The following is a 12,579-nucleotide window of genomic DNA, read 5'->3' as shown; positions in this document are numbered from 1 at the left end:
TAATAAGGGAAAATTTGAACAGAGAGACAGATATACACAGAGGAAAGGTGACATAAAGACACACAGGGAAAAGAGAGTCACATGACTGGAGTGGTGCCTTTACAAGCCAAGGAATACCAAGTATTATGGGCAAATACCAGAAGGTATAAGAAGCAAGGAAAGCTTCTTCTCTAGAGCCTTCAGACAGAACCTGGCCCTGCTGACACTGTGATCTTGGAGCACTGATTTCAGGGTCATGAGACAGTAAAATTCTGTTGTTTGAAGCCACCCAGTTTTTGGTGCTTTGTTATGGTAGCCCTAGGAAACTGACAGAATAGGTTAAAAGCAGGTCCTCTGTCTTTTGCCTCCTACACCAAACCTGCCCCTTTTCCCTTGTCTTCCATCCCAGAGGCAGAGTCCAGATCACCACTGCTCCCTCACTGATTCATGCTCTATGTTCAATCCATCAACAAGTTCTGTCAGCTTGACCTTCAGCATATGGGTACCAGCCAGCAGCTCTTCACTTCCTCCAGTGCTAGCACCTTCATCCAAGCCACCATCATTGTCAGGCTGCATGAATGGGAACTTCCTGACCAGCCTCCTGCTCTGGCTCTTGTTCCTGCGGTCCTTTCTCCACACAGTGGCCACAACGACCTCATCAAGAGGTAAATCAGATCCTACCACCTCCCTCCATATATGTTCCATAGGCCTCCCATGTCCCTGGACTGTGGTCGGTACACTTCTTCCTATGGGTCAGTTACGAAGGTTTCTGGCCAAGTATATGAAAAGCTTCATACGTGTCCATGGATGCTTGTGAGAAGGTACAGTGTTCGTAGGTTCCCAGAGTGTGTACATATGCTCAACTTTTAAATTACATTTTTAAACTCTCTTCTATTTTGTCTGCATTTTGTATTAAAAGCTGAAAACACTGTGCTAACACACATACTCTGTTCACAGAGATTTTCTTTTTTTTTTTTTTTCTCTCTCTCTCTACAATCGTTTAAAAAAACAATAACTGGCATTTACTGAGTGTTTACAACCTGTCAGTTACTGTGTTAAGTGCTTTGTGTGAATTAATTTACTGAACCTGCACCACAAACTTACAAGGTAGATACTATTGTCATCATTACTTGATAATCAGGATCAGGAAATGGAGACAGAAATGTTAAGTGACTTGCCTAAGGTGACACAGCTAGAAAGAAGAGGCAGGATTAGAACCCAGGCAACTGGCCCCTGAGCCTGTACACTTCACTGCTGCTGATAGCATGACCTCTGTCTTTCCACAGGTCTAACAATTTTGGTTTTGTTTTGGTGCCATGTTTATAGTGGCTTCATAGTCATTGTTGACTACATCTTTTATCAGTACAAAGGACCTCTCTGTCCCCTTGACTGCCTTTTGCTTGGAATTCTACTTTGCAAACTTCATGAAATGGAATCATTCTAAGGATTAAATGAGGTATTTATTTTGACACTTGTTCTCCTATGGACAAGGAACAAATCTAAGGGCGGCAGATACAGTCGCTACCCTCATAGAGTTGACCTAAAGAATGGGATGTGCTTAGAACATAAGAATGCTTAGCAGCTAGATGATGCTCAGTGCACACTAGCAGTTCTCATTTTGTGTATTGAGTAGGCCAGGGCTTATGGGGGGGACCAAGCTGAATTTTTTCTATGTTATTAACTATAATATAAAGCTTCCCGCAATTACTGAATTTTAAATTCCCAAGATTCTACGGAGTCATTAAAATGGTTTAGATTATTTCTAGAATGTTTTCTAAGGTATGATTTGTGATTATATAACCTTACTAGTTTTTATTTAAATAAAACTAAATAAACAGCAAGAAAACAACAAAAGATGTAACATGAATTGAGTATGTATATGGGAATGCAATTTCCTCTCCCTGACACCCTTCCCCGATACTCAAGTGTACACACTGGTTTCGAAGGCCCCCTGTTTCCTGCACAGCTTCAGAGGCTAGCACAGGAAGGATCCAAGAGGGCCTGGGAAGAAGGATGTGGTGCCCACCCCATCCTTCTGGTTCTGAAAGCTGAATTCTGACTTAAGGGAAATGAGGTATGAGGTTTGGAATCTTGCTAACCCAAAAACTTAATGAATAAAATATAAACATGTTAGTATGTCCTAATCCTCCTGGTGCCACGTAGGTGCACAATGGAAAATTTCTAGTTTCTGCTCTCCACCAGAGGGACAGAAAGTGTAGGAGGATTACTCACTATAAACACTCTAGAATCCCCAAGGAAGGACGTTTCATTCTGACACAAAATTAAAAGGCTCAAATGTTATCCCATTTAGACAATAAATTAAATATAAAGGAGAACAGAAAGGAACTTATTTAAAAAAAAAAAAAAAGATAGGACTCTGAGAGGCATCCCTAAAAGAAGTAGAAATACAGTTGGAATAACTTTGATCCCATTTATTTCTTATTAACATTCATGACAAAAATGGTCAGTTTGTTCTCATAAAATCCATGCAGCTCACTCTACCTGTCACCCTAGGGAATGTGCCTTTCAATTTCCTTGACACATAATTTTATTAGAAGTATCATAAAATGTCAAGCTAACCATCATTTGGGAAAGGGACTGTCCAACACTCTCAGCAGTGCCCAAACAGAAGCTCGTGGGGGGTAAAGTTCACATAAGAAAAACTCATTCATCTTGACAGTAGGCTTCCCCAAATGACAACTCCACTGCAAAAAGGCAATAACATCAAAGTTTTTGCAGATTTTGTCCCAAGGGCCAGGTTCATGTATTTAAAATAGGAGCGATTCTGATATACTTGCACATTATTTGCATATGTCTATCTGGTTTTCAAATTAAAGCTCTAAAATGACATTCCTTTCTGCGGCCATTTTGTGATTTTTAGTTTCTTGTTTCCTTGTTTCCTTCTTCCTTCACTCATGTCTTCCATGGGTGTAAGACATGTGGAGGGCTGGGGAAAGAAGGAAGATAAACAACAAGAAATATTTTCTAGGGCTGCTGTTCCTCTCTAAAATAGTTTGAAGAAAAGAGTTCTATATTCTTCTATAGGAAATCATATAGTCATATATTTTATATATAGAGAGAAAGACATTGTATTTACATGTATAGACACAAAGCATATATTTTTTATTAAGAAATCACCTAGTAAAATTCCTTCTCTTCAAACTTCAAAAGGGAAAATGGTACATTATTATGCTAAGCCCATTTACCATCAATCGACTACCAATGTATTCTTAAAGACAGCTACAAATATAATACTCTAAATCAGTGTGTCTCAAGCTTTTATATCTCAGCACTCATTTATACCCTTAGAAATTATTGAGAATCCCCAGAGTTCCATCAATATTTACCACATTAGAACTTTAACTGTTACTATTAATTAATTTTAAAATAAAAATAAAGCCATTAATGTTCATTTCATAATGTATTTTTATGAAAAACATCTATATTTCCCCAAAACAACAAAGATAGAAGAATGCCATTATTTTGCATTTTTGCAAATCTCTTTAATGTCTGGCTAAATAAGAGAAAATCTACTTAATAGAAGACTTTCATATCTGCTTCTGCAGTCTGTTGTGACATATTGTTTTGACTGAAGTATATGAAGAAGGCTAGGCCTCACAGAGATAGCTGTTAGAAATACGAAGAGTATTTTCATATTTTTTTAATAATAATAGTGAATATTTTTCTTTGATACTATACCAAAATGTGACAAGTGATCGTTTTTTTTCTAAGATTTTATTTATTTATTTGACTGAGATCACAAGTAGGCAGAGAAGCAAGCAGGGAGAGAGGGAAGCAGTTTCCCCACTGAGCAGAGAGCCCGATGTGGGGCTCCATCTCAGGACCCCAGTATCATGACCTGAGCTGAAGGCAGAGGCTTTAACCCACTGAACCGCCCCAAGTGATAGTTTTTTAAAAGCTTCTTACAATGTGAAAGTTAATAGCACATGCTGATGAAATTTCCTCCTCTCTTACATTACAACCTATTGGTCTACCTTGTTAACCAGGATTTTGGAACATTATCCACTGGTGATTTGTAAAGTATTATAACTCCCTAAGTTACCCAAATCCCCTTATGTTGAAACATTTCTTTATACAATTTTTAAAAATGATGCTTGTTAATATTAATTACCACCAATCTCATCAGAAAAATATAAGCATTAGAAAACTGTCAAGCTCATGGTGACAAATAGAAATTTCCCAAAATTCTCATTTCCCTATTCAGATTTTATCATTAGCAACAAATAGTATTTGTTGTTTTCCTAGAAGTGCCATGTTCATTTTGCTCATTTTCAATAAAATACCTGTCAAACACCCAAGTCTGAAAAACCAGTTTGTCAGCTGCTTTTTCAAGTAAAAACGGTGTTCCATGAAACAAACTGCTTGTTCAGCTCTCATTTCAGTCACGTATGTCTTCTTCCCCAAGACAACTACCAGACTTTGATATGCAGCAAAGATGCTTGAGGTGTATTTCCCATTTAATATTTCCATATGAACCAACGAACCATTTAATATTTCCAATATGAACCAATAGAATCTGTTACATTTATAAATCCCTATCCTTAAATTTATTTTTAATATATTTTAATTTAATTAATTAATTAATTAATTATATTTATTTTTAATTTTAAATTTCAAAATAAATTTAAGGATAGGGATTTATAAATGTAACAGATTCTATTGGTTCATCAAAGGCATTCTTAAGGGAAACAAGGCTTTTTCTTTTTCTTTTTCTTTTTCTTTTTCTTTAAAGTAGGTTCCAAGCCCAGTGTGGCGCTCAGTGCAGGGCTTGAACTCACAACCCTAAGATCAAGACCTAAGGTGAGACCAAGAGTTAGACACTTAAATGACTGAGCCACCCAGATGCTCTGGCTTTTTTTTTTTTTTTTTTTAAATTGCAAGTATGGGGCAGTAAAGGATTCAATGACAACTAGAATGGTTTGATGCCACTACTGTGATTCACAGTGGGATGCCAGAAGTTCTACTACTGTTGTTCTTGCAGCATCAGTGCAAATAACACCACAATGAAGACAGTTAATGATATCTTAGTTTTGTTATAAAATAGTTCTGACCTTACAGTTCCCCTGAAAGGGTCTTGGAGACACCCCTAGAAATCTGCAGACCACATTTTGAGAGTCACTGCTCCTAAATGGACTATATGGATTTTCATCACTGTTCAGAAACTACAAAAATTTATAAATGTCCAAAAATCTATACTGCTTTAGCATGAAATCAAATTTAGATGTGGTTAATCATGGGATGGACTTCGGTCAAGGTTCACACTGATGAGATGGTTGTATGTTTCTAATCAGAGCAAAGTGAGATTTCTGCTGAATTGATTTTCCCTTTGCAAAAGCTACAGGTAGTCTTCTTTTTCTCACAAAGAAAGCAGCTGGACTTTCTTATCTGCCTGCTCAGATGTGGGGCAGAAAGGGGAGTGGTGGGGCTTAAAATCTCTCAGCGACTGAACAACAAATTGGAGTCATACCCTATATTATAACCACACAATACTAAAATGATGGCTCCTCCTCATCCCCCGTCTCTAGTCCTGACATCTCCCTACCATGTATCATTTTTGACCACACTATGTAATTTACTTATTTATTAAGTTCACAGTTTACTGTCAACCTTTATTACCTCTTAAAAACTCCATGAGAGTATGATTGTTTTCAATATTGCTAAATATCTTTCTATATAGTATCTATCCAGTATTGGGATATTTATATATCTCAAGAATTTAGAATAGTGGCTAGCATATTGTAGGCCCCCAAAATTATTTTTTGAATGAATTAATGAATGGTAAGATAATAAACTTGTGCATTATTCAAAGAATCATTACTGAAATGTCAGAGGGCCTCATGACAGAGATATTTACCGCAAATGATACGAGAAGTTCTTGAAAATATAGGTCTATACATTTTTTTATTATCCCACTTAATTGTTTATATATCTTTCAGCATTTGGATACAGGAACTATATTCTATTCATCATTATACCCTCGGTGTCTAGATCAGAGCTAACAATGAAGTAGTTAATCGATGCTTATTAGGTAAATGAATGAATCAATGAACAAGCCAAATGAAAGTTCTGACACTAACAATTGCATAACATTTAAATATCATCCACCCAAAACTGTTTCTTAAATTGTTCAGCAAAATATAGTTCAGAAAATGTTACTTTTTAATAATAGAGCTTGTTTTTAATATTAACTATACTGGAGTTAAAATTTAAAAATAATAAATATGTAAATAAATAAAATTTAAAAGCAAAGCTCTGTTAGTTTGCTCATCCTCTATATAAAACATCTTAGCTGTATGCTTTAATAAAGCAGTCATTTTGTTTAGAACTGTCATTTTAAGGGTAATACTATATGAAAGCTTCCCTGAAAAATAAAACACAAGTAAGCTCTATTAATATGGAATTTATAAAAGTGAGGTATACTTGACAAATTAGGGTGAGGAAGAAATTCTCTTCTGTGTCTGAAAAGACTCACCTGTATGCTGCCCTATGTCTCTGCAGGGCGATTGCAGCCAGCTGAAGCCTGGCCTCCACCACAATCTCCAACTCACCAGCAGAACACTGAGAGAGGTTCTGATGGCCTGGAGGCTCCACCTCTGACACAAGGAGGTTTAGCCTGTCCTCAGCTTCTGACAGTAAAATTAACTGAAGAAAGAGCATCACGTAATCATGTAAGTTCAGAAATAATACAAGTAATATCACATTCTTATTCAGCCAGGTGTTTTTCATGTACTGAGAAAAGCAACAATAAATGGAAGACCAGATAGGAAGTCTGAACATAATTATCAGAGAAGAGTGCTCAGCAAACAGGAAAAAGGCAACAGGAAATGAAAAGGAGAGTAATGGCAAGAGTAAGCATGTGTAACAGTTACACATACAGCCAATGATCATTACTCATAGCACTGGAACTCATCTATAAAGTGGCTGCAAATACTGAATTAGCAAATACTGAAGTATTGCTCCTACAGGAAATATGGTGATAGGTTCCTGTGGGCCTTGGGTCACAACACTTTTGCCAAAGGATCCACACATTACTTTGTTTAATGTGTGTTTATATTTAAGGACACATTATTTAATATATACAGTAAATTCGCTACCCTTGAACTCACAGCTAATGGCTATAAAACCCATGCTTGACCGGAGCTTATGGAACACATTTATTTTCTCCATAAAGCACATCACAGCCTTCTTACATTTAGGAATACTAAACAGAATTTCAGCACTATAATTAGAGGCCATTTCAAACAGTGAAATCACCAATGAAAAGCATAAAAATGAAAAAAAATGTGACAATAAATAGACCATGGAAAGGACCCTTGTTTACAGTATGAGGGTAGAAATAAAAAGAGCATTTCTTGTCCAACTCAGCTGGGAATGTAGGCAACTTAAATTTTTCTGTGCTCTGTGATGTTCACAAATGACCACAAATGAGCCATGAGGATCAATTTTGGAGTTATAAGTAAATTTTAGCAGATAGGCAAATTAGCAAATACTGAATCTGTGAATAATGAGGATTGACTGTATTTCAAGTTAAACTATGGTCACCTAACTGGTAATCTGAAGATAATGAGATTTTACAATAGACAATCAATAGTAAATAGCAACTTAGTATGGCAGAGAAAGGGACCAGCCAATCTTTCAAGAAACAGGTCTCTAAATACTTGTTTGTACAGAGCAGTAAATATTATATAAGTAATAGGGCAGCTTAGTATAATTGTTAAGAACACCATCTGTATTTTATTAGTTGCATTGCATTAGTGAATTTTTTTCTAAGCCTCAATTTTTTCATGGTTCAGCACAACATAGCTCAAAAATGATTAATGCCCACCTCACAGAGTTGTAAAAATTAATCATGCAAAGTGCCTGTCATGTTGTAAGCACTGAATAAATGGTAACTGTTTGTGGTGCTGTTGTCATCACTATTAACATTAGGAAATGTGAAACAGGGCATGGAATACTCCACAGTGCTTTAATCAGGTTGCAGAGTCGAAGTCTGACAACCTCTGGGCATCTTATTTTCTCATGAGGAGTTCACTCCATCTCTGACCTCAATCCACGCTTATGCAAGAAAAGCTACTTGGTCTCCCAAGAGCAAACACAACCCTGAGACTGTGCAGGGCTTAATAGTGGATGTTTTGGTAACCAATTTAGTATGATTTGAAAAAATTTCCAAACTTACCTTCACTGTCCTAAAAGTGAAGTCATCTTTCACCTTTGCAAGCTGACCAAGTGAACTTCCATCATCCTTTAAACTTAGCTCTATAAGGCACAAAATTTTGGAAGAACTAAGGATATCTGTGGTTAGCTTATATATTAATTCTAGTTTATCAAACTCATCGTTGGTTGGGACACCATCCACAAATTTCATATTTTAAAAAGCCCACAATGATCATTAGAAACACTATTTTATCAAATGGTCCCTAAATATCACATATTCAAAGACTAAGAATGACTTTTACAACAAATCGGACAATTCTGAAAGGATCTTTAGGATGCTTGGTGATATTCTTTAAATTATTGGCTACTGAAACAGAGTAGTAGTTCCTCCCCTGGGATCACAGGACCCCTTCAGGCCCCCAAAGTATTTTGGTTCTTCCAGATATTTGTAACATTTCAGTAAGATTTTGGAAATGTCAGTTTTACTGATTTGCATAAGCATCTCATATTAAGAGCAGAGAGTGAGACTTTTGGAATAGCACAATCCACAATTCCCAAGGATCTCAAAATACCCACCATGATCTGAAGATTGTCCTTATTCTGAGCCAGGGAGAACTGAGATAATTTAAATCACAGACTCTGCCTGCTTTAGTAAACCTGACTGCTAGACCACAGAAGAGAGAGAGTAAAAAAACCACAACTGGGAATTACTACAAAAAATACCCATCCAAAGAGACTAACTTTGTCAAGGGGGAAGAGGAAGTCTAAAATAACATGGAATTGAACACACTTTCCTTCCCCTTTTCTCCCAACTCCTACCTATCTGACTCTTCTCCTAAATTAGGGGGCTCTGGAGTGAGAGGTCAGCTGAGTATGAAAGAAGACTTAAGAATAGGGAAAGTCCCAGCAGAAAGATCTGGGGCTTGTTTTTCTCCCATAGGGGAGAGACAGAAAACGATAAAAATAAATGCCTGGAGACAGGTATGGAAGCACCCTGGGAGATGTAACTGAACATAAGAGATGGTAGGAAGAGTTTGATCCACATTTTCCTCCTGCTCTCTTTGCCTCTAGGTGACCCTGGTGCTTCTCTGTGTGGTCCTTCTAGGTAGTAGCCTGCCCTTCTTCTTGGAGGATTAAATAACAAACTGTTTTTCATGGCCATAATCTCCTGACCTGTTGGCCTCATCATACCCAAATAATAATAAAAGTTACATTTTAAAAAGAGACAGTATTATTCCAATATCCAAACTGGACAAAGATACAACAAGAAATGAAAACTACAGACCAATATCTGTTGTGAATAAGGATGTAAAAATCTTCAAAATACTAGCAAACAGAATCCAGCAACGTATAAAAAGAATTTATACACCATGACTAAATGGGAATTAGTCCAAGAATGCAAGGCTGGTTTAAACACTCAAAAATCAATTACTTTAGACACTGCGTGGCTCCCTAGTAAAGCGGCTGCCTTCAGCTCAGGTCACAATCCCAGGGTCCTGGGATCAAGCCCCACATCGGGCTCCTCGCTCAGCAGAAAGCCTGCTTCTCTGTCTCCCACTCCCCCTGCTTGTGTTCCCTCTCTCATTATGTCTTTCTGAGTCAAATAGATAAATAAAATATTTTTAAAAAATCAATTACTGCAATATAGCATCAGAATTTTTTAAAATTCTGGCCTTGGAGATCAGATCATTGCAGTGTCACTTGCATATATCTTCTCCCATTCTGGAGTGTTGCCTCTTTATTTGGTGTTTTATGCAAACAATGAATCATGGTATACTACATCAAAAACTAATAATGTACTGTATGGTGACTAATAAGACATAACTAAAAAAACATAGAATCATCTTAATAGATGCAAGAAAAGCACTTAATAAAATGCAATACTCTTTTAAAATAAAATCATTCAACAAACCAGGAATAAGAAAGCAATTCCCCTGCCTGATAAAGAATATCTATAAAAAAACCAACAGTTAACACCATGCCTTATGGTGAAAAACAAACTATTCTTAGGGCAACATCCAATACAGGTGAAAAATACATATACATTGTGACCTATAAATCCCATACATGGGCATCTTACCCCATAGAAATATACACTATATGATATGGATATATAGAACATAGAACTTCGGCATGGCTCCCTAGAAACACAGTGAATGCACATCAATAATGGAATGGTTGAATAAATCAGGAGATATTCACAGCATAGAATATTATATAACCAGAATAGCAGAACAAACAAAGCAATTGACTTAAAGTGGTTTTAGTGAAGTTTTCTGATAAAAAACACAAGATTCAGAAAAAATGTATAATGTATTTTTTATAAATCAATGACAAATCCTATTTTGTACATATATATATGAAAAAGTGTATGAATACTGATATTTATAAATGGATATACATAAACCTAACATATGTGTGTCATTGAGATTAGAGAAAAATATGGAAGAATATATACTAGACTGTTCATATGGATTACTAGGAGTGGAGTGGGAATGGCTGGTGAAAAAGGAGGAAAAAAAAAAAACAAGCAAAAAATAAAACAAAAGATTACCTTTCAAGTTTGGAAGGTTTCCTCTACTCTTCTCAGAAGTAAGTCCATGGTAGATTGTTTTCATTGAATTTTCTGGGACACAATTTATTGTTGCAGCCACACTTATTAAGAAGTATGCTTTAACAAAAGAAAACTTATTTAAGAGATGTCGTTGGCCAACTGTAACCAGAATTAGAGGCAATCCTTTACTTATTAATTCATCAAGTGCCTAAAAAAAAAAAAAAAAAAAAGAAAGAAAGAAAGAAAGAAAAGAAAAGAAACAAAGAAGAAAACAAAGGAAATCAGTAAAATACTGTTTTCAGGTAATATTAGTTTTCATCCCCTTTTGCATTCCTCATTTGGTGTTAGATGATGGAATATAGGATAGACACGAGGTGCCATAAATGGCAGGTCTATCGCAAGAGACGTATAATGTCAAAACAATCCCAGAAGTTCCAGGTGCTTCCACCATTCCCCACCAGTTTGTAACCTGTGCCTCATGAGCCCAGCTCAGTCACATGAGTGAACCTGGTACTGAGAGCAAGGGAGGGGACACTTTATCAAAATAAAGAACCCACAAAAGTTCATCAGCCATGCATGCCCGGCTGTTCTGTTTTCACCTGAGTAAATAAGAGGTACTAGGACAGGAGCAGAGGAAGCAGGAATAACAAGGATGCTCCCTACCCAGCTTAGATTCTGAGCTCAGTCATTAGGACTCCCCCTGTGTACACTTTCTATCAACTCCCTGGTCCCTCTCCTGTGCACATACACTTTCTTGGCAAAACAGCCATGGTAAAATCCAACACTGGACCCCTTTTAGGTGTGCACCTGCAGCTAAAGAAGGCTGAAGGAAAGCATGCAGTCAGGCTAAGCCAGCCCACTTTAAAATCCTGACCAAACATCAGTACGACCTGGTCATCATCCTACATTTTCCTAGTCCATACACTCTCCCTCTCTCCTAGACAACCTTTTTATACTGTTTTGAAATTCTGACCCTTCCTCCCCATGTTCCTCCCAGCTAATGATCTTGCTTCTTCTACTTAAAAGAGAAAACTGAAGCAGAGTAGTATCCACAGTATCCATTCTCCCACCCACCCAAGCATCTGCCCCATTACCCTGCCTCCCTTTCTGCCCCTTAGATTATTGATCTTCTCCCCACTGGTCTACCCAGCCATTCTCTCCTACATCATAAATGTTCCCCTGTTGCAGACATTCTCATCAGCACACAGCCACACTATCTTCTCTTCCATCTTCAAAAAACAAAAACTCTGTCTGCCTTGACTCCCTTCTCCAGCTACTACCTAAATTCTCACTCCCCTTAATAGCAATGATCCGAAGAGTTCTCAAAATTCCAATTTCTCTCCTTTCGTTTGTTTTTAAACCTACTCTTTTGATACACTGAAACCCTTTGGTCAAGGTCACCAGTGGCCTATACTTACCTTAGACCAGTAATGAATTCTTAGTCTTCATATGCCATTTTAGTTTTAATCTAAGACATCATTATCTTTTAAGCCATCACATGCCCTCAACTATAAAATGCATTCTAATTTCAGAGCTACTAAATGTGAAAAAAAGATGCATGTTTAAGACTCAGTGAGTTATGGAGCTTGATCATCTGCAAAATACGGCACTATTAATCAATTTCTTTTTTGAAAATATTTCTCTGAACTTTCAAATCACCACATTCTCTTGGTTTCTTTCCTAACCCGTCAGTCATTCCTTTTCAGTCTTTGTTGCTTCTTCTTCTCCTCCTATATTTTTAACACCAGAGTGCCTCAGGGCTTGATTCTCTTCCCTCTCCTTACTCCATCCCCTTAGATGATCTCTTTTATTCCCCCTTAGATGATCTTAAACAGCCTCATGGTTTTAGTTTCATCTAAATGCTGATGAAA

General features: G+C 37.0%; 1 protein-coding gene across 2 annotated transcripts in view; it reads right to left on the bottom strand.

Annotated features, from left to right (window-relative positions):
• CFAP54 (cilia and flagella associated protein 54) overlaps positions 1-12,579 on the bottom strand; it is a 316,944-nt gene that overhangs the window by 88,720 nt on the left and 215,645 nt on the right. For both annotated transcript variants that reach the window (XM_059186580.1, XM_059186581.1), the window contains exons 49-51: positions 10,709-10,916; positions 8,177-8,256; positions 6,473-6,642 (exon numbers count right to left, since the gene is read on the bottom strand). In XM_059186580.1, the coding sequence (XP_059042563.1) occupies positions 6,473-6,642; positions 8,177-8,256; positions 10,709-10,916 (458 nt within the window). The remainder of the gene's footprint in view (positions 1-6,472; positions 6,643-8,176; positions 8,257-10,708; positions 10,917-12,579) is intronic.

The sequence above is a fragment of the Mustela lutreola genome, chromosome 8 (assembly GCF_030435805.1).
Source record: "Mustela lutreola isolate mMusLut2 chromosome 8, mMusLut2.pri, whole genome shotgun sequence".
In the NCBI taxonomy this organism is placed as follows: domain Eukaryota; kingdom Metazoa; phylum Chordata; class Mammalia; order Carnivora; family Mustelidae; genus Mustela; species Mustela lutreola.
This window is presented reverse-complemented; position numbering and strand designations above follow the sequence as displayed.